The sequence below is a fragment of the Protopterus annectens genome, chromosome 8.part1, assembly GCF_019279795.1.
Source record: "Protopterus annectens isolate FY-2018-M chromosome 8.part1, PAN1.0, whole genome shotgun sequence".
NCBI lineage: Eukaryota > Metazoa > Chordata > Ceratodontiformes > Protopteridae > Protopterus > Protopterus annectens.
The window spans coordinates 497,388,895-497,401,360 of NC_056742.1; the positions used below are offsets into that span (position 1 = coordinate 497,388,895).

Genomic DNA, 12,466 nt, shown 5'->3' on the forward strand with positions numbered 1-12,466 from the left:
GTATACTTTTTTACTGCTCACCTGCACTGTATACTTTTTACTACTCACATGTACTGTATACTTTTTTACTGATCACATGTACTGTATACTTTTTTACTGCTCACCTGTACTGTATACTTTTTACTGCTCACCTGTACTGTATACATTTTACTGCTCACCTGTACTGTATCCTTTTTACTTCTCACCTGTACTGTATACTTTTTACTACTCACATGTACTGTATACTTTTTTACTGCTCACCTGCACTGTATACTTTTTACTACTCACATGTACTGTATACTTTTTTACTGATCACATGTACTGTATACTTTTTTACTGCTCACCTGTACTGTATATTATTTTACTGCTCACCTGTACTGTATACTTTTTACTGCTCACCTGTACTGTATACATTTTACTGCTCAATGTACTGTATAATTTTTACTGCTCACCTTACTGTATACTTTTTAGTGCTCACCTGTACTGTATACTTTTTACTGCTCACCTGTACTGTATACATTTTACTGCTCACATGTACTGTATACTTTTTACTGCTCACCTGTACTGTATATATTTTTTGTTTATTTTATTTCTTCTTTTTTCTTTGTTTCTTCTCCAACAGTTTGTGCATAAGGTTTCATCTATGAAACATTTTCTGGCACAGTCTCTTCTTCTCCTTTTTTCTTCTGTTTTTCCATGATGCAGCTCCATGAAATTGCTGCTCCATTTTCTGGCTCACTTTGGTTTACCATTTCTTCCAAATTATCATCCCACACCCCCCCCCCCCGATTGGAGAGTTGTAATTATGCATTTTCAGAGGTAAGCTATCGCTCCTCCAAGCAATTTCTGCTGAAAGCTTTCCTCTGAATCCATCTCTGTTTCAGCTATAATCTCCTTTTCCTCCAGTGTCACTGTTATTTCAGCACCCACGTCATCAATAAACACTTGTGGTAGTGATTCTACCATTTCACCTACATTTCAGCAACTTTCACTCTAATTTCAGCGAAAGCAGAATCAGCCATGTTTTTTTCCTGTTCCTCTTGGCTACCTCCATGCCTGGGCAGGAAACAAGAAGTCAGGATATGTAACACACAAACTTTCCCCCTAACTGCCAAGAGTAGGGGAAGTTCCCTGATGCCCTGGCCAAATTTCCCCTAGTAATATAAATGCACCTTGGGTCTAACATTTAAAAGTCCACTAGCCTGGTGTGACTAAAATGGTTAACAAAGGATAAATAAAAAATAAAACTCATGGTAAAGTAGAGCAGTTATGGGCTATTAGATGCTACTATGCCGATTAGGTGCTGGCTCATTACGCAGTTACTGGAGCTGCCCGTACTACAGATATTGCTAATCACACTAACCTGAAGTAATTTGGAGAAGTTAGGTAGTTTAGAGAAAATATGGCTAAAGATCCTTGTACTTATCCAGTGCACAGTGAAACGCAGCTGCATAAGTATCCAGTGCACTGAAATGCAGCTGCATGATGAGCATCCAGTGCACAGAGAAACGCAGCTGCATGATAATTATCCAGTGCACAGAAAAATGCAGCTGCATCATAATTATCCAGTGGACAGTGAAATGCAACTGCAGGATAAGTACTCAATGCACAGTGAAATGCAGCTGCAGGATAAGTATTCAGTGCACAGTGAAATGCAGCTGCATGATGAGCATCCAGTGCACAGAGAAACGCAGCTGCATGATAATTATCCAGTGCACAGAAAAACACAGCTGCATGATAATTATCCAGTGCACAGAAAAACGCAGCTGCATGATAAGTATTCAGTGCACAGTGAAATGCATCTGCATGATAAGTATTCCATGCACAGTGAAATGCAGATGCATGATAAGTATTCAGTGCACAGTGAAATGCAGCTGCATGATAATTATCCAGTGCACAGTAAAATGCAGCTGTGCAAATATTGTCAGTTTACAACAGCACATCAGTGCTGAAAATATTCAGTTGACATCATTGCCAATAGCAAAGTAACATGTTTCAAGGTTCTACAGCAACCAGCCTAGAAAATACTACATTCTTTCTACACTCTCACCAGAGTTAAACCATGGCAAGTCTTGCTAGAATACTAGAAAATTACCTAAAAGTGCAAGAACATGAAAGTACTTAGCCCAGTTCTTGTTTGACTGTCTTCCTAGTCAAAATGGGTGGACAACTGTCACAATAAGTAGCTTTACAGTATAGTGTCTAGCAGTCATTAGCAAATGACCTCTAGGCCACATAAACGTGGGCAATTTACAACACAGCAAAGATGCAAATATTCAGACTAGCACACTGGCCAATGCATATGCATACTACTTTCAATTGGGGGTTTATCTTTCATTTTAAGATGATTACAGTCTTATTATTTACTCAGGTACTGTAACATGTTTTTTTAATGCTGCTAATATTATCTTGGTAAGATGTAACAAGTTCTTCTTAACACATATTGTATATGAGGTGATTAGTGCTTTGGGATGGATTCTAAAACAACCCAACCATGAATGTTAAGTGCTGCAGCAATTGGGATAATTTAACTTGATCGCACAGAAGGCACGTTTGCTGCAATAAGAAAAGACCTTATTATCAGCTAATGTGCATGTCTCTGAATCAGTCAGTGATTACTGCAATTGCCAATAAACACTTTACTGCTCTAATCACCTCTAGCAAGTCATGCAATGCATTGGCACAAGCAACTCTCCTTTCATTTACTTTCCCACAAACAGGCACACACACACACACACACACACACACACACACACAATACATGCACAAATCTCCACACCTCTCATCTGTCCCTGATGTTACAGAACGTCCGTGATTTTGCATCTGATAACTGCCCTGTGGCCCTCAATAAGGACCATTGCAGTCAGCCAGTAATGCTAGATATTACTACTTCATATACTCATTATTGTATTTGTAAGTCCTGCCCCCCCCCCACCACCAGTATTACAAGCTTTGGTTGTTAGTCTACGGGAGTTTAAAGGTATGACCACCACCACCACCACCACCCCATCACATGCAAAGATTCAGACATCCCTAGACCAGACACCCCCCTTCAATCACACTTAAAGACACATTCACCCTTACACACACACACACACACACACACACACACACACACACACACACACACACACACACACACACACACACACACATATTACACTCCTACACAACTAAACCCCCCACTGCAAAAATCCAGACACACACACACACACACACACACACACACACACACACACACACACACACACACACACACACACACACACTGCCACACATAGACACACATGCATACATCCCCACTATCACCTCTCCTCTCCTCTAAACTTGCTGATACTTACTTCTAACACAGTCACTCCCACTGAAGTAATGGGTGAATGCAAACTTATGGCTGTGTTAACTAAAGCAGCTCTCAGTGTTGATTTCCACAGCCAGGCTCTGTGAATCATTTAGCTGAACAAATCACTTACCATAGGCATTTCCTGGACAGAGTATATGGCTTATTATCATATGCTTCTCACCCAGAATGCCGCATTAACAATGAGGTAAGCCATGGAGACAGCCCACTGTGTGGTATCACTGAGGTGGGGCTGTTTGTGAATCAGAAATGATTACTACCATCTCAGGTTTGTCTCTTGTGGCCTTACTGGTTATAAAACTGCATTTTGCTCTGTTCCTGTGTTAATTTTATTCCACCCAATTATTATTACAGACATTGCAATAGTAGCTAGACACTCTTAAAACGTCCATGCTATCATGAGCATCTTATAATTGGTATTATTAACTATTACTATTGCAAAGATCACTAGTTATAAATGTATTTGTTTTTCAGCTTTCATATTGGGTACATATGCAGTATTTGTTCAGACTGTGCAATTATAGTTACCATTGATTGTGTGTTATAAATGAGTTTTGTAACACATGAATATGAGGACATTCCATGCTGACATTATCGAATATAAAATAAATACATGAAATGAAACAGCCGTACTCCTAGAAATGTTTTGTCATATTATATCATATGATTATAAATGAAGAAACTGACATGTGAGGTTAGTAAGGGGGAGCCAACAAATGAAGAAGTCTAGGGTACATGGAACAGGTCACTGGCACTTTACAGCTGTTATCACACTGTTTTATGGGAAGTGAGACCCATTAGGAGTACTTTGTAGTTCTTGAGAGTCTCTCATTATAGTGATCTGCACAAAAGGGATGCAGCAAAGAGGATGTTAAGCAGCACAAGGAAACTGTACATCAAAACTTAAAAGCATCCACGTGTACGATGGATGTTCATGGAAACGTGAAAGCAGAGAATGGCAGGGATGCGGCACATATATGATATTAATGGATGAATGGAATGGGGTTGGACTGGTACATATGGGATGCCTATGGAAGAAAGGAATAGAGTGGGTGCAGCACAAGAAAGGAAGCCATGTATAGGATCATGAGTTATGTATGATTTTTTTGTGGACGGGGATAGAGTCGATGTGGTATAAGTTCCAAGATACTTTAATGGAACTTAAGTCCAAGGATGCAGCTATCACAAAAACTGGGCTATAAAGTGTGGTGCTTCAGGTTAAAAAGGGGGAAGGGTCTGCCATAAGGGCAATATGAATGTAATAGTCCTTGCAGGGGAAACCATGATCACTAGATTCCACTTTCTTTGTAGACACGAGGCTGAAAATCTGTTTGAGAATTAAATTACTAATTTCCTCTCATTTTAAGATGTGATACAGACTAAACATGTGGTAGACTTTTGACATTTTCTTAGCACTCTGGATACAATTATTTTGCAAATGCTCAACACAAAAAAATAAAGAGTAAATTCCACTTTTATCATATAAAATTGTGTGAAATAACGTCACTGCATTTTATCATATAAAATCGTGTGAAATAACGTAGCTGCATTTTATCATAAAATTGTGTGAAATAATAACATTGCTGCATTTTATCATATAAAATTATGTGAAATAATATTGCTGCATATTATCATATAAAATTGTGTAAAATAATAATGTTTCTGCATTTTATCATATAAAATAATGTGAAATAATAATGTCGCTGCATTTTTTCAGATCTAGCATTTTGCTTCAGGTGAAGTTCTATACTAAGCAGCCTGATAAAATGAATGCTATGAAAATGAAAAATGCTAAAAGGAAGTGTTATAGAACTGTTTTATATTTACTGCAACCTCCGATTTGGGAATATAAATTTAAATCTGCAGTTAAATGTACATTAGTCCCAAATGATTGTGTATGACATTCTGGAAAGCATGCATTTATATCACCAGTGCAGAAACAGAGGAGTCTGTAGTTGTACTGATTGTCTGACTGTGTTAACAGTTTATCGTTTAAGGTGCTCTCCGTTACGGTTACTCACCTTTGAACCCTTCTTACCTTCCCTTTCCAGTTATTTATTTTCTTGTGTCATTGGAAATATATATGTTGCTACTTGTAACATATTTGACATCTTTTTGAACTTATAGGTAAAATCCAGTGAGGCCAACTTGAAGAAGGTTCTCTACAGCGTCACTGGAAATGGTGCTGACCAACCACCTATTGGGCTCTTCACAATCAACAGAGATACTGGCATATTGCTTGTGACTAAACCCCTGGACAGAGAAACTCAAGAAATTTACACTGTGAGTTTTCTTTCATAAAGCACTAAAGTTCCCAAAACTAATGTCATGTTTTAGAGTTAACAGTGACTTCGAAGTTTCAGAAAGTAAAGACTAATTTTCTTGTGTAGCTTAAAGAACTTTTGAGTTTAACTGAATATCAAAACATTTAGACAGTCCACTTTCATTCTAGTTTATGTATGCTGTTTGTGTAAAATATCACTTTCATTCTTATCAAACTGTGAATCTCTCCACATATAAAATCAATTTGATACCTCTGTTTATTAATGTACTGTGCCGTCAGTTCTTTTATTTTAATTAATTTTTTGTTAACAACATACTCTAGGTTTAAAATGCTTTTTTGTCATTGATTTGCAATAGCATGCCAGTCTTTAGGTCAGAAGGCCACAGGTTCTCAGCCCCCTAAGGAGGATTAGAATAATATAGGTAGTAGTAGGTTTAAGTAACACCAGTGTCATTTTGGTGCTAGGGTTTAAGACTATGACAGTTATACCTAAAATGATGCTTCATTCCTGGATGTTTTTCTGACAGCCTCTATCTGCTTTCTGTTTGACTATGTGCAAGTCCCTTAACCAGAGAGTACTCCCATGCTAAACCTAAAATGGGTCCCTGTGGATTGGTGCTGTATCCCACATAACAAATATATATAATTTATTACTTTTTACTGGTATGCAAGACCTTCGGACTGACTGAATACTTTCAAGGATGAGCAAGGAACATAGTCTGGTTCAGAAAAATCACTTTTCGGCACCATGACCCAAGTGAATGCTTCCCCATCTGGCTACTTTACTCTACAAGTGTCCTGAGCACATAGTATGTCTGACAACTGTTGCTGTAAACGTTAGCATAATCACAGTACCAAAGGAACTTCTACAGCTGAATTTCACCTCCAGTTGCAAAAGTTCAAAAGAAAGAATACCTTCAGTTTAAATTTATGTAAAGCAGTTTTCAAGAATCAGACTAAGCTTACTTGGTTTCCCTCATTTCTGCATCACTGTGTTCTGTACTGTAGTGCTGAATCTGCTGGAGGGACAACACTCCCACCCCCACCCACACCCACACCCACAGGCCTTTTACTGCTAAAGGTGAAGATGAATTAACACTTCAGCATATTTTACTCTAGCAGTATAAAAATTCCCTGGAAAGGCAATAAAAGCCCATAACAATAACATTAAATGCTGTGAGTCACATCAATTATTTAGAGTTCAAAGACATTGTCTTGGCATCCATAAACATTCTACCTCACTGATTGTTTTTATTTATTTATTGGCATTTGTTTACTGGGATGATCCACTGGGCCATAAGAAGTCCATTTTCATTGGAAGCCCAGGGAGAAAAGCTCCATAAAACACAGAACATTTAACAGTGTTTACAATGTGAAGAATTACACAAAAATATAACATTATACAGACAATGTAATCTTCACATGAAAAATAAATGCAAAGGAAATACATTTGAAATACATTCTTAGGATTACAAAAGTTAAAAGAAAAAGGGTATAATTTGCAAGAATGCATACTGTAGTTGTAGTTAAGTTTTCTGAAGAGACGTAATTGATAAAGAAGTTTGGGATTTGAGTATATTCATAAAGAAGTCAGTCAGGTTATAAGGCAGGAGGTTTAGTACAAGTGGTTTTGGTGGTAAACCATCTGTAGGGGAGGGGGGAGTAACTGCATTCCATTAAAGTACCTGATTGGCCCTTCCCTCATCTCAGTTGTTTCTCCAGGTACTATAGCATCATTTCAAGCCAAATACACTGCAATATTGCCTGTTGTAATTGAGTTAGGTGCATGTTAACAGCAATTTGCAGACTGTCTTTAAAATTATCAGGATTTGTCTTATATCCTGTCTTGCTGTAGTTTTACAGATTGTTTTCCTGGTACTTACTTCACCTTTGGCCGACCTGCTCCAATCAGCCCTCTTCATGCTCAAGCTTCACTCTGCTCCCCTGCCCTATCCCCAATTACCACCCACCCCATTACATTTACACTTATACATCACTTACTGTGCTACCTCTGCTGATCCTCCTATCCTGTACCCAACTGCACTATCCAATCACAAAATGTTCTCTTTATACCATCTCCACCCACTTCTGTTTTAAATTCCTTCTTAAATTTCACTCCGCTCAATCCCCAGCAGTACCTACCTATTCTCCACACTGTCATCACTACTCATTACCTCACCTCACCATACTGTAAGATTTTTACAGCACTAACCATGCTGTTTCCTTCCTATATCACCTTATTCATCTTCCTCCTCTCATTCTTAACATCATTGCAGTAGTAATAATAAATAACCACACCCCAATCATTACTTCATCGTCACCTATCAACCATCTTCCAACTAGCTACTCAAAAATCTCTTCAAGCTAATTTCCCACAACTCTATTTCTCTGTTGTTATCCCAAAATACTAAAAAATGTTAGTCCCAATATCGAAGTAATGCTTCTACCCATCTCTGCTAAAAATGCCATAATAAATTAACCATCTTTCTCCAGCATACATCAGTGTGGTGACATCCACCCCAACTCAAGTCCCAGTCAAACCCTAAACCATAGAATATACCCTAAAGTTTAAAAATAGTCAATGTAAACATTAGAAGCATGTGCAACAAAATCACAGATGTTCATGCCTGGATGACCCAACAAAACCCAGGCATCCTAGCCACAAGTGAGGCATGGGTAAAGCCTAAAATAAAAGATGCTAAAATACTGCCCCAGTTATAATATTATTAGGCTTGGTAGAAAACTTAAAAAAGCAGGTGGAATAGCTATAATCTTCCCAAATATGCTCACAGTAACTCCTTATGCAACCACAGTCCTAAATTTTGGAAAAGCAGAAATCTTAATCTCATTCGGTTCATTAATAGAGCCAAGAGCATACGTATTGCTGTGCTATACATCCTCCCAGCATGCAACATTCCAGTACTTGAAAAATTACTATCGTGGGTAGCAGATACAATCACAAATGAAATTATCCTCCTGGGTGATGTAAACATTGACTGGCAGTCTTTGTCTGTAAATGTAACAATCAACAACATGAACCTTAATACAGCAACAAGATATGGCAAAAATAACTCCCAACAATCTATCCTGGATTCGATTCTGATTACCAACCCATCTAATCTTATCTCCACAGGAATTTAGGACAGGGTAATCCCGAGATTTTGTAAGTATTTTGTGTGTGGTAATTAGTTGGAGATAAGTAAGGTAGTGGGGGAATTCAAGCCAGTTCAATGCTTTTATGGGTGTGCAGTGGTGGGTTAATAGGCAGATGTTTGTTGCAAATTTTGCTGTTTTGTTATAGCATATTTCTAATTTAGTTTTGAGTGAGGTTTGGGTATTAGTTAGCAATGGGGCACCATAGACAAGAGAAGAAAGTAGATAGGTGGAAGTGCGTACTTGTTTTGTAGGGTGAGAAAGGAAATGTTTATGCCAGTAGAGAAGGCCTAGTTTTTTTGTGAATCTTAACTGATATTATTTTATATGTGTGGTCAGATTTAAAGTTTTCATCAGTTATGACTCTCAGTGGTTTAGTGTGGGTAACTAATTAAATGTTTGGGTGGTTCAGGGAGAGTATTTTAAATTGAGATTTGTTGATGGGAGTATTTTTATTTGGAATGAATATTATGAGCTTGGTTTTGTGGGGGTTTAGAGACAGGTGGCTGTTATGGAGCCATGTCTCTATGGCGGAAAATGCAGATTGAGCGATGTGTTGTATCTGTGTTGAATTTTCAACAGAGCAGATAATAATGGCGTCATCTGCTTATTATACAAGAGACCCTTGATGAAATGATGAGTGAAGGTCATTGATAAAATATTAAACAAAAGAGGTCCTAATGTAGAGCCTTGGGAGACTCCGGTGAGGTTGTGGATATATGGGAAGATGGAGTGTTACCATTTTACAGCATGTTCCGTGTCGGAATGTTCTGTGTCGGAATGTTCTGTGTCGGATAGGTAGCATTTGAACCAGCTGAGAGATGAAGTAGATAGTCTGATGTTAGAAACCTGGGAAAGAAGGAGTGAGTGAGATGCAATGTCAAAGGCCATAGATAGGTCCTCCAGGAATAGAGTAGAGACAATCTTCACAGAGTAACAGGCTTCATTGACTAGATCCATAAAGGATATTAGGGCAGTGGAAGTACTGTGGCCTGGTATGAAACCATGCTGAGTTTGGGAAAGGATTTGATTGTTGAGAAGGAAATATAGAAGTTTATGTGTACATTTCTAGGAGTTTGGAGATGAGGATAGACTAGCTATGGGGTGGAAGTTGGAAATTTCAGTTGAGGTACCTCCTTTGTGAAGAGGTAGACTGTATTCTTTTTTCCAGAGGTTGGGAACATATGATTCTTGGATGGATCTATTGCACATACATCCTATCAAATAGTACCCTACCGCAGCTCCCCTCACACCAAACAGAAGTACCACAAATATATAGTTAAATGCCTTAAAATCTTAATGAACATAGCAGCTAAACTAACTCTTAGCGGGGACATTCATTCAAAGCCCGGTCCTAAAACAAATCAGAATGCTAGTGCTGACCCCCTTGCAATAATCCACATACATTTCCATCCCACCCACATAAATCAGGTGATCTTCTGCTCCTAAATATCAACATTAGAAGTATTCTGAACAAAAGCCATTCACTACATCCCACTCTCTCACTATACTCCCCAGAAATACTAACAGAAACCTGGCTAAAATCCGTTTTACAAAAAATGAAATTCTCACACCTGGACATAACATTCCCCATGCTGACAGAAATGGTAAGAAGTTAGAACGTATAGCCATTTTATTCAAACACTACATCTCCGTTGAAAATGTAGGGAACAAAGTCATCATCTTTGATAATGCAGAGGTCTTTCTTGCAAAATTAAAAACTAACACAAACAAATTTATAAACATACTGGGGTGTTATATACCCCCTGGAAATAACCTCAACATAACAGAAAATATCCTTCATTGGTCATCTGGAACAATGCCTCAGGAAACAATTATCGTGGGTGACTTCAGATTAGATTGGACAACTTGCATCTTCACAAATCCTACTAATCTTATCAATCTACATGGCTTTACCCAAATCATCCAGGAACCCACCCAGATTGATAAGCCATCTAATAGATACTCCACCCTTGATTGAATTTTAACAAATAGGCCATTGCTGTCAAACCCCTCAAGCTGTCTCCCAGACAGCCTCAATGACCATCTCCCTACCTTAATAATCAGGCAAAGAATACACCCAACAACACAATCTGCAGTTCATCAAATAAGAAAGAAGAAAATCTTTGAGCCACAACACTTCATATCCTCCCTCAAGCATTCCAGTTGGACACCACTTAAACAACCACCCCTGCAAAATACAATAAACTACTTTAACTCTGCCTTCCTAGACATCTTAAATACACTTGTTCCACCCAGGACAATTCAAATAAAAGCTAACTTTACCCCTCGGATTAGCAAAAAAAAAAAAAAAAAACAGATCCAAAAGGTAGAGACAAAGCATAGGATCAGTGGTACAAAACTAGAGCGCAGCCTGGCAAACAGGAACACCATGAACTTAGAAATGAAGCAAAGAGACTAGTCAAACAGGACAAGAAAAACTGTTAGCATAACATTCAAATAAAACACCAAAAGAATCCACAAATATTTTGGGCAGCAGCAAAAAACATACTGCCTGCAGGTAAAACCAGTACACCCCCCAACTACTATCAACTCAGAGTGCATAGCCTGTCAATTCAATAAATACTTCACTGAAGCCATATTAGCACTGGCAAACATGCCCACCCACCCCCACCCCCTCTAACCCTATACCACATAATCATACCAATCTCTTCTCCTTACAACCATCAGAAAACTACTAAAAAGCTAAAGCGAACCATCCTAACGCTGCAGACAAGCTGCCAGCAGGCTACCTAAGTACTGCTGCAGAAGGAATCACCTACCCTGTATCCATCCTCATTAACAGATCCATATCTGAAAACCTAGCCCCATTCATCTGGAAGATCTCTCGTGTTATTCCCTTACATTAGGGTGGCATTTCAACTGAACTCTCAAATTACTGACGTGTTGCTATCTTATCACCTTTAACTAAGATCTTTGAGCGATGTACACACATGCAGCTCATGGATTACTTACACACAAACGTCTAATCAATACCCAGCATGGATTTTGTCCACACCACAGCACTACATCTGCTGTAATGTTATGCACGAACACAGTTAATCACCACAGAAACATGGTAGAAACAAAGTTGCCTATCTTTCTTGACCTGTCAAAGGCCTTTGCTATGCTGTCACATACTAAGCTTATTTCACTACTCACTATAATGAAAACTAAGACAATCCACCATAGCCTGGATCAAAGATTACCTAATTGGTCCCCAACAAGCAGTCAAATGGCAGCAAACCTTCTCCCCTCTACTACCAGTCACCTTAGGAGTCCCTCAAGGCTCTATTCCTGGCCGCCTCCTCTTCTCACTATTTACTAATGACCTCCATACTTCGACCACGAATGCTACACCTGTTCAGTATGCAGATGACCCCCCCTGTTCAGTATGCAGATGCCCCCCCCTGTTCAGTATGCAGATGCCCCCCTGTTCAGTATGCAGATGACCCCCCTGTTCAGTATGCAGATGCCCCCCTGTTCAGTATGCAGATGACCCACATTCAGTATGCAGATGCCCCCACATTCAGTATGCAAATGACCCCCCTGTTCAGTATGCAGATGACCCCCCTGTTCAGTATGCAGATGCCCCCCACAATCTGTGCTGCTCATTCCTTACAACAATTACAAGTCATAACTCAGACCTCTCTTTCTGAAGTTGAAGCACAACTAACTCCAAACCCTAACAA

At 38.9% G+C, this 12,466-nt stretch overlaps 1 protein-coding gene across 1 annotated transcript in view; it reads left to right on the top strand.

The window, feature by feature from the left end:
- The window catches only part of LOC122810419 (B-cadherin-like), a 766,834-nt gene that overhangs the window by 339,184 nt on the left and 415,184 nt on the right, over positions 1 to 12,466 (top strand). Inside the window, exon 5 of the mRNA XM_044082031.1 lies at positions 5,465 to 5,620. Within this exon, the coding sequence (XP_043937966.1) occupies positions 5,465 to 5,620 (156 nt within the window). The remainder of the gene's footprint in view (positions 1 to 5,464; positions 5,621 to 12,466) is intronic.